General features: G+C 36.9%; 1 protein-coding gene across 6 annotated transcripts in view; it reads left to right on the top strand.

Annotated features, from left to right (window-relative positions):
- PDE1A (phosphodiesterase 1A) overlaps positions 1 to 17819 on the top strand; it is a 337449-nt gene that overhangs the window by 269845 nt on the left and 49785 nt on the right. For all 6 annotated transcript variants that reach the window (XM_032856066.1, XM_032856068.1, XM_032856064.1 and 3 more), the window contains 2 exons: positions 9681 to 9781; positions 15930 to 16055. In XM_032856066.1, coding sequence (XP_032711957.1) covers positions 9681 to 9781; positions 15930 to 16055 — 227 coding nt within the window. The remainder of the gene's footprint in view (positions 1 to 9680; positions 9782 to 15929; positions 16056 to 17819) is intronic.

The raw sequence follows: 17819 nt of genomic DNA, 5'->3' as shown, positions 1-17819 counted from the left end.
AGTAGGATGGTTATACAAAAGAGACCATCTAGCTAAAATGTCCAGTCAATGTTAGTTCTTTTTCCTTTCTTTCTGATATCATTATAATAACTATTGATGGCAGTCAGTATCTCCCTATGATATAATTAGAGGACTGCTCATTTTAGAATTAGTCTACCTGGGCATTTCTCTAGGCAAAATGCAAACTGTAGTTTAGATGAAACACAGTGTCTACACTGCTCACGACCCATCATTTTAACGCTTTATATCTGCTCATGAGAAACCAGAAACATGTAGGTTATGCACTGACCACTGTGCTAGTTGGGAAGAGTGACAGGACTCAGACTCATTCTCTCTGGAATATTCTCATGAATCACTTACAAAATCCATGAATATAAGCATTCATTTTCTGAGTTGGAATTCTCATTTGGCACCAATGTAAAATGAATGAACAACTAAGGAACTAAAAATCAGCCCAAAATTCTACTTTCACTAATACAAAATAGGTGTGCTTTTATTTTTTTTATTTTTTTTTTTTTTATAATTTTATTTTTTTATAAACATATATATATATATATTTTTCCCCCCCCAGGGGTACAGGTCTGTGAATCTCTACGTTTACAAATTTCACAGCACTCACCATAGCACATACCCTACCCAATGTCCATAACCCCCCCCCAACACCCCTCCCCCCAGCAACCCTCAGTTTGTTTTGTGAGATTAAGAGTCGCTTATGGTTTGTCTCCCTCCCAATCCCAACTTGTTTCATTTACTCTTCTCCTACCACATTAACCCCCCATGTTGCATCTCCTCTCCCTCATATCAGGGAGATCATATGATAGTTGTCTTTCTCCGATTGACTTATTTCGCTAAGCATGATACCCTCTAGTTCCATCCACGTTGTTACAAATGGCAAGATTTCATTTCTTTTGATGGCTGCATAGTATTCCATTGTATATATATACCACATCTTCTTTATCCATTCGTCTGTTGATGGACATCTAGGTTCTTTCCATAGTTTGGCTATTGTAGACATTGCTGCTATAAATATTCGGGTGCACGTGCCCCTTCGGATCACTACGTTTGTATCTTTAGGGTAAATACCCAGTAGTGCAATTGCTGGGTCATAGGGTAGTTCTATTTTCAACATTTTGAGGAACCTCCATGCTGTTTTCCAGAGTGGTTGCACCAGCTTGCATTCCCACCAACAGTGTAGGAGGGTTCCCCTTTCTCCGCATCCTCGCCAGCATCTGTCATTTCCGGACTTGTTAATTTTAGCCATTCTGACTGGTGTGAGGTGGTATCTCATTGTGGTTTTGATTTGTATTTCCCTGATGCCGAGTGATGTGGAGCACTTTTTCATGTGTCTGTTGGCCATCTGGATGTCTTCTTTGCAGAAATGTCTGTTCATGTCCTCTGCCCATTTCTTGATTGGATTATTTGTTCTTTGGGTGTTGAGTTTGCTAAGTTCTTTATAGATTTTGGACACTAGCCCTTTATCTGATATGTCGTTTGCAAATATCTTCTCCCATTCTGTCAGTTGTCTTTTGGTTTTGTGAACTGTTTCCTTTGCTGTGCAAAAGCTTTTGATCTTGATAAAATCCCAATAGTTCATTTTTGCCCTTGCTTCCCTTGCCTTTGGCGATGTTCCTAGGAAGATGTTGCTGCGGCTGAGGTCGAAGAGGTTGCTGCCTGTGTTCTCCTCAAGGATGTTGATGGATTCCTTTCTCACATTGAGGTCCTTCATCCATTTTGAGTCTATTTTCGTGTGTGGTGTAAGGAAATGATCCAATTTCATTTTTCTGCCTGTGGCTGTCCAATTTTCCCAACACCATTTATTGAAGAGGCTGTCTTTTTTCCATTGGACATTCTTTCCTGCTTTGTCGAAGATTAGTTGACCATAGAGTTGAGGGTCTATTTCTGGGCTCTCTATTCTGTTCCATTGATCTATGTGTCTGTTTTTGTGCCAGTACCATGCTGTCTTGATGATGACAGCTTTGTAGTAGAGCTTGAAGTCCGGAATTGTGATGCCACCAACTCTGGCTTTCTTTTTCAATATTTCTTTGGCTATTCGCGGTCTTTTCTGGTTCCATATAAATTTTAGGATTATTTGTTCCATTTCTTTGAAAAAAATGGATGGTACTTTGATAGGAATTGCATTAAATGTGTAGATTGCTCTAGGTAGCATAGACATTTTCACAATATTTATTCTTCCAATCCAGGAGCATGGAACATTTTTCCATTTCTTTGTGTCTTCCTCAATTTCTTTCATGAGTACTTTATAGTTTTCTGTGTATAGATTCTTAGTCTCTTTGGTTAGGTTTATTCCTAGGTATCTTATAGTTTTGGGTGCAATTGTAAATGGGATGGACTCCTTAATTTCTCTTTCTTCTGTCTTGTTGTTGGTGTAGAGAAATGCGACTGATTTCTGTGCATTGATTTTATATCCTGACACGTTACTGAATTCCTGTACCAGTTCTAGCAGTTTTGGAGTGGAGTCTTTTGGGTTTTCCACATATAGTATCATATCATCTGCGAAGAGTGATAGTTTGACTTCTTCTTTGCCGATTTGGATGCCTTTAATTTCTTTTTGTTGTCTGATTGCTGAGGCTAGGACTTCTAGTACTATGTTGAATAGCAGTGGTGATAACGGACATCCCTGCCGTGTTCCTGACCTTAGCGGAAAAGCTTTCAGTTTTTCTCCATTGAGAATGATATTTGCGATGGGTTTTTCATAGATGGCTTTGATTACATTGAGGTATGTGCCCTCTATCCCTACACTTTGAAGAGTTTTGATCAGGAAGGGATGCTGTACTTTGTCAAATGCTTTTTCAGCATCTATGGAGAGTATCATATGGTTCCTGTTCTTTCTTTTATTAATGTGTTGTATCACATTGATTGATTTGCGGATGTTGAACCAACCTTGCAGCCCTGGAATAAATCCCACTTGGTCGTGGTGAATAATCCTTTTAATGTACTGTTGAATCCTATTGGCTAGTATTTTGGTGAGAATTTTTGCATCTGTGTTCATCAAGGATATTGGTCTGTAGTTCTCTTTTTTTATGGGATCCTTGTCTGGTTTGGGGATCAAGGTGATGCTGGCCTCATAAAATGAGTTTGGAAGTTTTCCTTCCATTTCTATTTTTTGGAACAGTCTCAGGAGAATAGGAATTAGTTCTTCTTTAAAAGTTTGGTAGAATTCCCCTGGGAAGCCATCTGGCCCTGGGCTTTTGTTTGTTTGGAGATTTTTGATGACTGTTTCAATCTCCTTACTGGTTATGGGTCTGTTCAGGCTTTCTATTTCTTCCTGGTTCAGTTGTGGTAGGTTATATGTCTCTAGGAATGCATCCATTTCTTCCAGATTGTCAAATTTGTTGGCATAGAGTTGCTCATAATATGTTCTTATAATTGTCTGTATTTCTTTGGTGTTAGTTGTGATCTCTCCTCTTTCATTCATGATTTTATTGATTTGGGTCCTTTCTCTTTTCTTTTTGATAAGTCTGGCCAGGGGTTTATCAATCTTATTAATTCTCTCGAAGAACCAGCTCCTAGTTTCGTTGATTTGTTCTATTGTTTTTTTTGGTTTCTATTTCATTGATTTCTGCTCTGATCTTTATGATTTCTCTTCTCCTGCTGGGTTTAGGGTTTCTTTCTTGTTCTTTCTCCAGCTCCTTTAGGTGTAGGGTTAGGTTGTGTACCTGAGACCTTTCTTGTTTCTTGAGAAAGGCTTGTACCGCTATATATTTTCCTCTCAGGACTGCCTTTGTTGTGTCCCACAGATTTTGAACTGTTGTATTTTCATTATCATTTGTTTCCATGAATTTTTTCAATTCTTCTTTAATTTCCTGGTTGACCCATTCATTCTTTAGAAGGATGCTATTTAGTCGCCATATATTTGGGTTCTTTCCAAATTTCCTCTTGCGATTGAGTTCTAGCTTCAGAGCATTGTGGTCTGAAAATATGCAGGGAATGATCCCAATTTTTTTATAACAGTTAAGACCTGATTTAGAACCAAGGATGTGATCTATTCTGGAGAATGTTCCATGGGCACTAGAGAAGAATGTGTATTCTGTTGCTTTGGGATGAAATGTTCTGAATATATCTGTGATGTCCATCTGGTCCAGTGTGTCATTTAAGGCCTTTATTTCCTTGTTGATCTTTTGCTTGGATGATCTGTCCATTTCAGTGAGGGGAGTGTTAAAGTCCCCTACTATTATTGTATGATTGTCAATGTGTTTCTTTGATTTTGTTATTAATTGGTTTATATAGTTGGCTGCTCCCACGTTAGGGGCATAGATATTTACAATTGTTAGATCTTCTTGTTGGACAGATCCTTTGAGTATGATATAGTGTCCATCTTCATCTCTTATTATAGTCTTTGGTTTAAAATCTAAGTGATCTGATATAAGGATTGCCACTCCTGCTTTCTTCTGATGTCCATTAGCATGGTAAATTCTTTTCCACCCCCTCACTTTAAATCTGAAAGTGTCTTCAGGTTTAAAATGAGTTTCTTGTAGGCAACATATAGATGGGTTTTGTTTTTTTATCCATTCTGATACCCTGTGTCTTTTGATTGGGGCATTTAGCCCATTAACATTCAGGGTAACTATTGAGAGATATGAATTTAGTGCCATTGTATTGCCTGTAAGGTGACTGCTATTGTATATTGTTTCTGTTCCTTTCTGATCTACTACTTTTAGGCTCTCTCTTTGCTTAGAGGACCCCTTTCAATATTTCCTGTAGAGCTGGCTTGGTGTTTGCAAATTCTTTCAGTTTTTGTTTGTCCTGGAAGCTTTTAATCTCTCCTTCTATTTTCAATGATAGCCTAGCTGGATATAGTATTCTTGGCTGCATGTTTTTCTCGTTTAGTACTCTGAATATATCATGCCAGCTTTTTCTGGCCTGCCAGGTCTCTGTGGATAAGTCTGCTGCCAATCTAATATTTTTACCATTGTATGTTACAGACTTCTTCTCCCGGGCTGCTTTCAGGATTTTCTCTTTGTCACTAAGACTTGTAAATTTTACTATTAGGTGACGGGGTGTGGACCTATTCTTATTGATTTTGAGTGGGGTTCTCTGAACCTCCTGGATTTTGATGCTTGTTCCCTTTGCGATATTGGGGAAATTCTCTCCAATAATTCTCTCCAATATACCTTCTGCTCCCCTCTCTCTTTCTTCTTCTTCTGGAATCCCAATTATTCTAATGTTGTTTCGTCTTATGGTGTCACTTATCTCTCGAATTCTGCCCTCGTGGTCCAGTAGTTGTTTGTCCCTCTTTTGTTCAGCTTCCTTATTCTCTGTCATTTGGTCTTCTATATCGCTAATTCTTTCTTCTGCCTCATTTATCCTAGCAGTGAGAGCCTCCATTTTTGATTGCACCTCATTAATAGCTTTTTTTATTTCAACTTGATTAGATTTTAGTTCTTTTATTTCTCCAGAAAGGGCTTTTATATCTCCCGAGAGGGTTTCTCTAATATCTTCCATGCCTTTTTCGAGCCCAGCTAGAACCTTGAGAATAGTCATTCTGAACTCTAAATCTGACATATTACCAATGTCTGTATTGATTAGGTCCTTAGCCTTTGGTACTGCCTCTTGTTCTTTTTTTTGTGGTGAATTTTTCCGCCTTGTCATTTTGTCCAGATAAGAGTATATGAAGGAGTAAGTAAAATACTAAAAGGGTGGCAACAACCCCAGGAAAATATGCTTCAGCCAAATCAGAAGAGATCCCAAATCATGAGGGGTGGGGGGTGAAGGGGATAAAAAGAGGTTCAGAAAGAAAAAAAAAAAAAAAGAAAAGAAAAAAGAAAAAAGAAACAAATAAAAAAAGAAAACCAATAATGAAAAAAATATAAAAAAGGAAAAAATGTATATATATTAGATAAACTAGTTAAAAAACGTTAAAAAAGAAAAGGGTAAAAGTTTAAAAAAATTTGGCAGAAGAAGAGAAAAAAAATTGAAAAAGAAAAAAAAAATTAAATTAACTGCCAGGCTAAAGAATCATGGGGAGAAAGCCATGAGTTCCGTGCTTTGCTTTCTCCTCCTCTGGAATTCTGCTGCTCTCCTTGGTATTGAAACTGCACTACTCATAAGTGAACTTGGTCCTGGCTGAGTTTCTTGTTGATCTTCTGGGGGAGGGGCCTGTTGTAGTGATTCTCAAGTGTCTTTGCCCCAGGCGGAGTTGCACCGCCCTTACCAGAGGCCAGGCTGAGTAATCCGCTCAGGTTTGCTTTCGGGAGCTTTTGTTCCCTGAGCGCTTTCCGTAGAGTCCGGAGGACGGGAATGAAGATGGCGGCCGCCCAGTCTCCGGCCCGGAGGAGCCGAGCGCTCGGGGTCCCACTCCTCAGTGCGCCCTCAGGGAACAGCGTCCAATTACTCCCGTCTGCCTGGCCTCCGGCTGCGCTCTGAGCTCACCGAGCCTGCGACCGGTTCAAGGTAACCCCGAGCTGAGAGTCACTCCTCAGCTCCGTCTCTGTAGCCGGCTTCCCTGTTCTAATACCTGCGAGCTCTGCGACACTCAGACACCCCGATCCTTCTGTGACCCTGCGGGACCTGAGGCCACGCTGACCCCGTGTGAGCTTCACCCCGGTGAAGCCTCTGGAGCGATGTCCCTCAGCGGAACAGACTTTTAAAAGTCCTGATTTTGTGCTCCGTTGCTCCGCCGCTTGCCGGGAGCCGGCCCCTCCCCCCGCGGTCTATCTTCCCGTCGCTTTGGATTCACTTCTCCGCCAGTCCTACCTTTCAGAAAGTGGTTGATTTTCTGTTTCTAGAATTGCTGTTCTTCTTCTCTTCGATCTCCCGTTGGATTTGTAGGTGTTTGCAATCTTTAGGTAAGCTATCTAGCTGATCTCCCGCAACCTGAAGTAGTCTCAGCTGCTACTTCTCCGCCATCTTGACTCCTCCCCAGGTGTGCTTTTAAATTAAGTGAGAGGGTTCAATATTTCACTCTTCAAACTATTTTATCATTTGAACTTAATTGTTAGGGCCATAGTGTGGCAATAAATAAGAGGGATTCGTGGAGGAAGTACTATTTATGGGAAGCAGAGAATAATGAGACTAAAAACAGGAAATAAGTATAATCAATTTTAACAGCTAGGAAGATAATTTTAAATGCTTATGAGATAATCTATAATTAAAATCCATCTCTGCTGCCCTAATTTAATGTTTTTTATAATTGCAGCTTCATTTTCTATATTATTGTAAGTATTAAATATCACTTTTTTAAAATGGCAGTTAAATCTGTTGATCTTAAATACAATCAATAGGAAATACATAAAGGGCCCCTGGGTGGCACAGTCTGTTAAATGTCCGACTCGTGGTTTTGGCTCAGGTTGTGATCTCAGGGTCCTGGAATCAAGCCCTGCATTGGGCTCCACACTCAGCGAGGAGTCTGTTTAAGATTCTCTTCTCCTTCTGCCCCTCTACCCAATGTGCAGTCTCTCTCAAATAAATAAATAAGATCTTTGGAAAAAATAAGATATGGTTAAGAAAATTGGTGACCCATTTCTCAGATCAATTTTTTTTTTTATAAAACAAAGAGTTTCTGGGGGTACAAAACCTGGTTTAACTTCAATTGCTTCCCATTTCATGGTGTTTAATTCCACAGTCTCACTGGGGACATTGGAGGCTCAGTCCCACTTCAGGCTATAATAGAGGCCATTCTTCCTTTTAATGACTCACAATTAAATGCACCCATAAACACAAAATAATTAGTTATATCAACTCCCATTGGTCTGAAAATCATTTCTGCTTCAGTCATCCAGCTGTGAGACATTTATTCTTGAATTACAATCACTAAAGATATGTTAGCTCACAATTATTTTCCAGACTCAATGCCTTCTACAGTGCTTTTAAGGTAGTAATTTCAGCAAAATGACATTTTTTCTGTATTTTACTATTATACAAGATTTGCAAAAGACACAGTGAACACATTAACTTAAAAATTTCTCTTAAAATTCCACAGGGAATGATCACTAATTCTATTTTCATGGGAACTGTGGCTGAGAGGGTAAATAACTTATTTGTCTCATGGTCAACAAAGATTTAAAACCAGGATTGTCTGATTATCCATATTCTCTTCCCACAACTCCTTACTGCCTCCTCTGAATGCAAAACTCGTGAAATTCAAGTCAGCAGACAAATATTAAGTTGCTACTATGTGCCAATTACCAGACTGGTAACTGGTAGATTATGTGAAGAGGAGCAAAAATTTATAAGATCATGCCTCTGTCAATTATGAAATCCAACAGTTGTCACATCTCGTTTTGGACTCATGGACCTACAGTGGCTTCCTCTTGCATCTTATACAAAATCCAGATTCATCAGCTCTAATCAAAGTAGTCTATCAACTCTTCCCATAATCTGCACTCTCTTTCCATTCTCATTCCACTTGACTCTCCAACACAACTGTACTATGGGCAATTCGATTTCCATATCGGTCTCCACAGTATCATTCTGCATCTGCTCTTTCTATTTAGAATCTCTCTGTTTCTCCCATGGCATTAGGTGCAGATCTTTGTGCATCCTTCTTCCAAGATCACTGCCACCAAATAGATATTCTATCTGCCCTTCGATTGTATCTTTTTCTGTGACCATTTATCAATTATGCATGTAGTTTCTATTTTTCTGTTTTTTGTACAATGTAATTGTTTCAAGTGTATGGAATGAGACTACTATTTAACAAGCTCCTTGTCATTGGGATCCTCCATTCCCAGCATCAAGTTCCATCTACTTGCACCATTATCTAATAGAACTTTCTGTGATGATGGAAACACTTTGCATCGGCACTGTTCCATATGGTAACTACTTGCCACCTGTGACTCCTGAGAAGTTGAAGTGTGGCTTCTGTCCCCGGGGAAAGTGAACTTAATTTTACTTAATTTTATTTATTTTCAGTTTAAGTAGTGGCCCATGGTTATCATAATAGAGAATGTAGTAAAACTGTTATGCAAAATGTCAGTGATGAATAAACTACCAAATTACCTAGTAGACTTATAATAGCAGAGAAATTTTGTTAAGCCATCCACCTGATAACAGAAAGATCAATGTATATGAAGCGGGTGGTCTGGATTTTAAATGAAAACACTTGCTCTATCTTTTATTATTAGGTTCAATTTCACAGTCAGAATATATGTGTTATGAAGAGCAAATTTGGTAAATTCTTAGAAACTCTTACGAATCTTAATATGAACTATATAAGCAAAGTTCAGTTCTCTAGTGAGCAAAGTGAATATTTTCAACTCTTAGGTGAAAAATTTTCTCATAGTAGGGTCTTCTACAAAAGTTGAGCTAAAGATATTTTAATGGTGTATGGGCCCTTATGTCAAAAATTACTAAACTAAAAAAATTACTAAACTGTAACCGATTTCATGAGGGCACAGATTCATAAATCTGTGAATTCAAAAATCCACACAGGGTTTACCTTTTAAATGATGGAAAATTACTCCTTTTCTGATTGGCTAGGAACATTATAGTGTCTGTATTTTGAACTTACAAGCCATGAAACAATCATTGACCTCATGAACCATCCATTATGCATAATCAACGAAAATGAGAAAGGAAGGAAAAATGTATTTGAAATCAATAAAAATAATTTAATGTATTTATATGATTACTTATACTGGCTGCACTGAAAATCTCTTTTGTAGAAATACAGCATGGCCTCTGCTTTGTAAATATGATAGTATCTTTCTTTAATTTATCAGCACTGGCTCACTGAACTGGAAATTTTAGCAATGGTCTTTGCTGCTGCCATTCATGACTACGAGCATACAGGAACCACAAACAACTTTCATATTCAGACAAGGTAAGCTACATAAAATATTAACTTTTCTAACTTAAAACTTGAAGTTTATTTTTCTACATATCTCTTATTTTTAATAAAATTTTTTAAAAACAGTGAAGATGTCTAGTAAGTAGTTTTAATGGATTTTAGCAAAATTCCTTAAGTTATAAATACTTTCTCAATTATTTATCAAAAAAACTGTATAAATATTTACTGACATATTTAGCAATTTAAAGAATGTGAAAATGTGTCAGATAATTTCTCTCTGCCCAGAATTTATACTTTGAAGTATCACACAATTCAGACATCTGACTGACATGAATCTTGCAACATGTTATTTAAGGCATTAGTTTAGTATCATTATGTATGTGAAAGTAATAAAATTGTGCTTTTGAAGAAAATCAAAGAAACCTTATTTCCAGGTTAGTGTGAATTGTTAAATTTAAAATAATTAGAAAATGAGGTTTTTAATAGTGCTAATAATGACAGTTATTAGAATCAAAATTCCAGAGTGGAGATATATCTGTCTGCTAGGGCTATTATCACAAAATCACAGATTGGGTGGTTTAAATAACAGAATTTTTCTCAGAGTTCTGAGGTCTATAAGTGCAAGAAGTGTCAGAAGGTTTGGTTTCTGCAGAAGCCTCCCTACTTGGCTTAGATGGCCACCTTCTCACTGTCTTCACATGACCTTTCCTGTGTGGGTACACATTCCTGGTATCTTTTCTTCTTCTTATAAGAACATCAGCCATGTTGGATTAAGGCACACCCTTATAACCTTATTTAACTTTAATTACCTCTTTAAAAGCCTTTTCTCCAAATACAGTCACATTCTAAGGTACAAGGGGACTTCAACATATGAATTTTAGGGAGACATAATTCATTTCATAACAGAAAGGTGCTCTGTGTTCTTTTTGGTTGCAGAGATCTCAATGCCTGAGAGGCAAAATGTGTCTAGGACCCATCATGATCCAACTTTCTATACATAGGTCCCTGACATTTCTCTAAGTCTTTCCCTAGTCAGAGTTGCTTGAGATGGAGATAGAAGTTGAGAAACATACTGCTCTAGAATTACTGTAGATCCCTCCAGTCTTATTAAGGGAAAATTAATATTTTTTCTTTTTTTAATTAATAGATTTTATTTCTTAGAGCGGTTTTAGATTTATAGAAAAACTGAACAGAAAGTACATAATTCCCATATACTCTCTTTCCCCACCCCCACAGTTTCCCCTATGGTTAACATCTTGCATCAGTATGGTACATTTGTTATAATGAACCACTACTGATACATTATTATTAACTAAAGCCCATAATACATATTAGAGTTTAGTTTTTGTGTTACGCATTGTATGGATTTTACAAATGTATAATGCCATGTATCCACCATTATGGTATCATACACAATAGTTTCACTAACCTAAAACCTCCGGTGCATCATCTATTCCTCCCTTCCTTCCTCCCTCCCTCCCTCTCTCTGCCTTTACACCTGACAACCACTGGTCTTGTTAATATCTTGTGGTTTTGCCTTTTCCAAAATGTCTTATAGTTGAAATCATGTGATATAAAGCCTTCTCAGACTGGTTTCTTTCACCTAATAATATGCATTTAATGTTGTGGTGACCACAAACACAACAATATAATGTGCTTTTAAAACTCTGTCACCTTTCCATTTTGTCCAAAAAAATAAGATCTTATGTTACAAGTATCAATAATTCTATTGTATTTTATATCATTCATTGTTTCTTGGATTTAGAATGCTTTTCTAATATGGAAAACTCTATACTGGATAATGCAAAATAAAAATAATTTAGAACATAGTGCAATGCTAGATTTGAGTTCAATACAGACATTATAATTCATGAAATCCTTGAAAGTGTAAATAAATGGAGATAATTTCTTTTTCTTAAAAATACTGAGCTACATGTTACCATGGATACTGAATGTTGCTTAGAGTTTTGTTCTTTTCTTAGCAGTCAAAGACCATCTCAAACATTAAGACGGTGCTGTATTATCAGAATCTTATTGGATTTATGAGACAAAATCATAGTAATTTGCTACAATTAAATCCGGTTCAAAGATATAGCTTTGCTTGCTGCTGAAAGTAAAGGACAGTGATACTTGGAGCCATGTCATGTAGTTACCCTGCTGTGGCTAGATTTGAGGCCATATGATACAAATGACATGTGATTTACATGTCAGTTTTTCCCATGATCTGTGTGAACTTCTGGAGATACTTGGGCAAGATATATTCAGTTCTCTCTTGAACAAGGTTTGCAGGTGTACTTTTCTGTATATTGAGTTATGATTATTGGTTAGGGAATTTTTAGGCCATCATTGGGATTAAAAGAAAATCTATTGTGGAATTATGTACCATTAGCTAACTGCATATGTTTTTCTATTTTTATGATAGTTCTAGAAACAAAAGATGAAGTAATTGTTCTGTCTCATAGGTCATTTTCCCTATGTTGGATTAATAATAAAGCTTGGTTTATTTAGTAGATCATTAGATACAGATCTCAAATAGGTTCCTTGCAACCGAAACCAGGCTTCTTTAGTTCTTTCTTTTATTTATCCTTCCCTATTCTTTGGTAAACATTCAGTGGTAATATCAGTTCTGAAACCAGTACTACTGACTGAGAAGCCTAAAACAGTAAGTCTTAATGAGGCAGTTTTAGAGCTGACGAACTATATGTCTACCACAAGGAATGAAAAACGAAGTCTGGGCATTGCAGCAAGTGGAAACTGAGTTGCACAGGTTTTAACTTGACTTCCCTTTTGCTATTTTTGCTGCCTCCAATTTGGCAACGTATATGGGTGGATGTGCCATTTTAATACATTAAACATAGTGGTCCCACTTCCATTCCACACTTGCAAAATGATCTGGCAATCTAAGAGGACAGAGGAAGAAGCCAGGGCTCCATTATACTGAGAATGCTTGCAATATTTCATACTTTATGCTAGACCACTAAGTTCAGCAATGCTGCTTGAAGTAGTTTGTTTGCTTAAATGATGTGAAAATATGGACAGGTGAAAAGCAAAAAAATTTCCTCGATGAGTTCATCACTCTAAAATATAATGCTTGTTATAAATTGGTGGTAAAACACATTTCACATTTTGGTTTTTTTTTTTTTTTTTTTTTTTTTTAGTTTTTCTCAGTTAATTTAATGCTGCAGGATCTAAATATTCAAGTTTAATCACAACATTATGAGGGAGAAAAAAACTAAAATCATAATAGATCAAATGATTTTCATCATTCCCTCTACCCTCCATCCAAAGTAATTTTAGTCTAAGGGCATAGAAAATAGTTGGTAATCAACTATCTGGAATGGGTTGATTCATCAGCACAGGGTTTGATTCATTCAATGATTGAATGAGCATACCAGGTAATTTTTTTTCCCTCTTGTTGGCATATCTAGATTATTTTACAGATGTCTGGATTACAAATTGTAAGGAAAAGGCAAGTATATTCAAACTATGATAATTAAAAGGAAACTAAGATAATTAAAAGGAAACTATGACCAAACTGGTGAACTAAGGAAATCATCATATCAACATGCTAAAGAAGAAAAACATGAAATTATATTAAAATGGAGAAAAGGCATTTGACAAAATCCAACACCATTCATGATAAAAATTCTCAGCAAACTAGGAATAAAAGAGACCTTTCTCAACTTGATAAAGGACATCTACAAAAAACCTGATGACTAACCTCACACTTAACAGTGAGAAACTTGAAGCTTTCCCAGTAAGGTCAGGAACAAGGCAAGGATATTTCTCTCCCTACCTTTTTTAAACTATGGTCATAGTGGAAGTCCTAATTAATGCAATAAGGCAAGGACAGGAGACAGAAAGCATAAAGATTGGGAAAGAAAGCATAAAACTGTATTTGTTCACAAGTTACATTATAGTCTATATAGAAAATTCGAAGGAATTGACCCAAAAGCTCCTAGAACTAATAAACAATTATAGCAAGTTTGCAGAATATAAGGTTAGCCTGCAAAATTTGGCCACTTTCCTACATACCAGTAATGAACAAGTGGAATTTTAAATTAAAATCACAGTATCACTTACAATAGCATAAAAAATTAAAATTTTCAGCTATAAATCTAACAAATATGTATAAGATGTATATCAGGAAAACTACAAAAATCTGATGACAGATTCAAAGAACTAAATCAATGGAGGGATATTCCATGTTCATGGTAGGAAGACTCAGTATTGTCAAGATGTCAGTTCTTCTCAACTTGGTCTATAGATTCAAAGCAATCCCAATGAAACTCCAGCAAAATAGTTTGTGGATGTTGACAAGCAAATTTAAAGTTTATATGGAAAGGCAAAAGACCCAGAATAGCCAACACATTACTGAAAGAGAAGAACAGAGTTGGAGAATTGATACTATCTAACCTCAAGACTTGCTATAAAGCTACAGTAGTCAAGATGGTGTGGTATTGGTAAAAGAATAAACAAATAGATCAATGGAACAGAAGAAAGATCCAAGAAATAGACACATATAAAAGGTAGTTTTACCTTTTACCTGATCTTTGATGAAGGACCAAAGGCAATGCAATAGGCCAAACACAGTCTAGTCTCTTCAGCAAATGGATCTGAAACTAATGAACATGCAAAAAAATAAATCTAGACACAGACATTATTCTCCTCACAAAAACGAACTCAAAATGGATAGACCTAATGTAAAAATGCAAAACTGTGAAACTCTTAGAAGTCAACATAAGAAAAAACCTAGATGATCTTGAATGGGACAATGCCTTTTTAGATACAACACTAAATCAAAATTCACAAAAACTAATTGGTAAGCTGGACTTCATTAAGCTTAGAAACTTATGCTCTGTAAAAGACAATATCAAAGTAATTAGACCATCCACAAGGTGAGGGGAAATATTTGCAAAAGATATATCTGATAAGGGATGTTGTGCAAAATACACAAAAAAACTCTTTAAACTCTACAATAATAAATGGCCCAACTTAAAACTGTGCTTCAACATACACCTCACCAAAGAAGAGATACAGATGGAAAATTAGCATATGAAAAGGTGTTCCGCATTATATGTCATAAGGGAAATGCAAATTAAAACAACGAGATATCACTATACCTCTATTATAATGGCTAAAATCTGGAACACTGACACCAGCTATTGGTGAGGATATGTGGCCACTGGACTTCTCGTGCACTGTAGTGGGAAAGCAAAATGGTACAGCCATTTAGGAAGCCATTTCTGGCAGTTTGTCAGAAAATGAAACATATTCTTACCATACAGTGCAGCAATCACACTCCTTAGTATTTACCGAAAGGAGCTGAAAAATTATGTCTATACAAAAACCTGAACATGGATATTTGTAGCAGCTTTATTCATAATGGCCAAAAGTTGGAAGCAATTGAGAAATCCTTAGGTAAATGAAAGGTTAACTTGTGATAGATCTAGACAATGGACTATTACTTGGTGTTCAAAAGAGCTGGGCTATCAAGCCATGAAAAGACCTGGAAGAGTCTTACATGCATATTACTAAGTATAAGAAGCCAGTCTGAAAGGGTTACATACTATAAGATTTTAAATATATGATATTCTGCAGCAGCCAAAACTATAGAGAAAAATAAGATCAGTGGTTACCAGGGATTATGGGCATGGGAGAGATGAACAGACTGAGCACAGAGGATTTCTATGGCAGTGAAACTACTCAGAGTAATGTCATAATGGTGGATGCATGTCATTGTACATTTGTCCAAAGACCCAGGGTGTACAACACCAAGAGTGAATCCTAATGTAAACTGTGGATTTGGGGTGACAATGACGTTCAATGTAGACCTATAAATTATAACCAATGTACCACTCTGGTGTGGGATATTGATAACGAGGAGGTGGTTTTATATATCTGGGGTGAGGGGGTGTATGGTAAAGCTCTGTACCTTCCGCTCAATTTTGCTGTGAACCTACAACTGCTCTAAAAAAAAAAAAAAAAAAAAAAAAAGTCTATTTTTTTAAAGCTATCGCATGGTTAAAAGAAAAAAAAAGAAACTAAGTACTTCCATACATTTAGGGGTTTTATTATAGAATTCTTATTGATGAGATATCTTGTGACTTGAGTATATTTAGCAAATGCTCATGAAATCTAAAATAAATCCTCTACCGGACATTTTGTTTTTGATTCTTAGGTCAGATGTTGCCCTTTTGTATAATGATCGCTCTGTCCTTGAGAATCACCATGTGAGTGCAGCTTATCGACTTATGCAAGAAGAAGAAATGAATGTTTTGATAAATTTGTCCAAAGATGACTGGAGGTGAGTTTCAAAGGAAGCCCAGATGAAATTTAATTTCAGGAAAAACTTAAATTATGTGATTTAAAATGAAGAAATTCATATTATAAAAGTTCCCCTTGACTGAATGACTGTGAGAAGGACTAGAACCTACAAGATGTTGTTCAGGAGCCAGGCTCTGCTGGTTGGAGTTGAGCTATTTTCCAGGCTAATTCCACATCTGTATACAACATGGCCAGTCCACAACACTGCGTACCCCACAACACATAGTTTAGGACACATAATGATGTACTCTCTGTAATGGAGCTCCACTTAATTATACCAATATGTGGTCCTAAATAAATTCAAAATCTTAGTGTAATATGAATTTCTTCATGTATTACTTTTCTATATGTGGAGTTTACTTTATATTTTATTTTTTTTAAGATTTTATTTATTTATTTGACAGACAGAGATCACAAGCAGGCAGAGAGGCAGGCAGAGAGAGGAGGAAGCAGTCTCCCTGCTGAGCAGAGAGCCCAATGTGAGGCTGGATCCCAGGACCCTGGGATCATGACCTGAGCCGAAGGCAGAGGTTTTACCGCACTGAGCCACCCAGGCATCCTGGAATTTAGCTTTTTAAAAAAATTAAAAAGTCACTGTTTGAAGAAAAAATTACAAATACAATATGCTAAAATGACCCAGATGCAGAGGGAAATCTTATCTGTTCTCCAAAGCATCCATCAGCTTAAAAAAAAAAAAAAATCCTGGATGGGTGATACTTGTTGCCACACAGTGGGAAATAACACGATGTACCCCTACAACTCAGCATAATTTTTCCTACTTCTTGATCTTTTGGTCATCGTCAGCCTTTTCATTTGACTATAGGGCTGCCAGATTTAACAAATAACAATAAGGGATGTCCAATTAAGTATGAATTTCTGATTAACATAGAAATTTTTAGTGCAAATATGTCTGCATATCCCTACTAGTCAATGAGACCTATTTATACGTTAAAAAAAAAAAAAAAAGCCTTTAACAAAGGCTTTAACAAAGATTTTGTTGAAAGTTAACGGGCCAAAAAGCTTCCTATTTAGATATCAGAGGGGTAAAATGGTGACTAACATAACACAATGAAAATAAATAAATAAATAAATAAATAAATAAAGGTTAAAAAAATAAAGTGCCTTGGGATCAAGAACTGCCTCAAAATATGGGGCACCTGGGTGGCTCAGTCGGTTAAGCGCTGCCTTCGGCTCAGATCATCATCCCAGGCTCCTGGGATCCAGCCCCCATCGGGCTCCCTGCTCAGTGGAGAGCCTGGGCTTCTCCCTCTCCCTCTGCTGCTCTGCCTACTTGTGTTCTCTCTCTCTCTCGGTCTCAAATAAATAAATACAATCTTAAAAAAAATACAATCTTAAAAAAAAAAAACTGCCTCAAAATAAATGAGTGAATAAATGAATAAAGGTTAATTCAGGATTTAAAACAAGCCCAAATTTCTGATAGGTACTCTTCCAAATACTCAAGCTTTCTGGTTTTTCAAGGACATTTTGAAGCTGTATAAAAAATACAGGCTCACAGGGTCACCTGAGTGGCTCAGTGGGTTAAAAATACGGGCTCACTTTTGCAACTATAGAAGCAGATCTAATGTGGGTGGTGGGAGGCACTTTGTTTTGGGAAACTGGTTCAGGCCTTTCATTTTATTCTGCCAGAAACAATAGCCCAGAGTCCAGTAACTGAGGGTTTTGGAGGGAAGGGGGTTGGAGGGTTGGGTGGGCCTGGTGGTGGGTATTAAGGAAGACACGTATT

This window comes from Lontra canadensis, unplaced genomic scaffold (assembly GCF_010015895.1).
Source record: "Lontra canadensis isolate GAN:19392208 unplaced genomic scaffold, GSC_riverotter_1.0 scaffold11, whole genome shotgun sequence".
Taxonomy (NCBI): domain Eukaryota; kingdom Metazoa; phylum Chordata; class Mammalia; order Carnivora; family Mustelidae; genus Lontra; species Lontra canadensis.
This window is presented reverse-complemented; position numbering and strand designations above follow the sequence as displayed.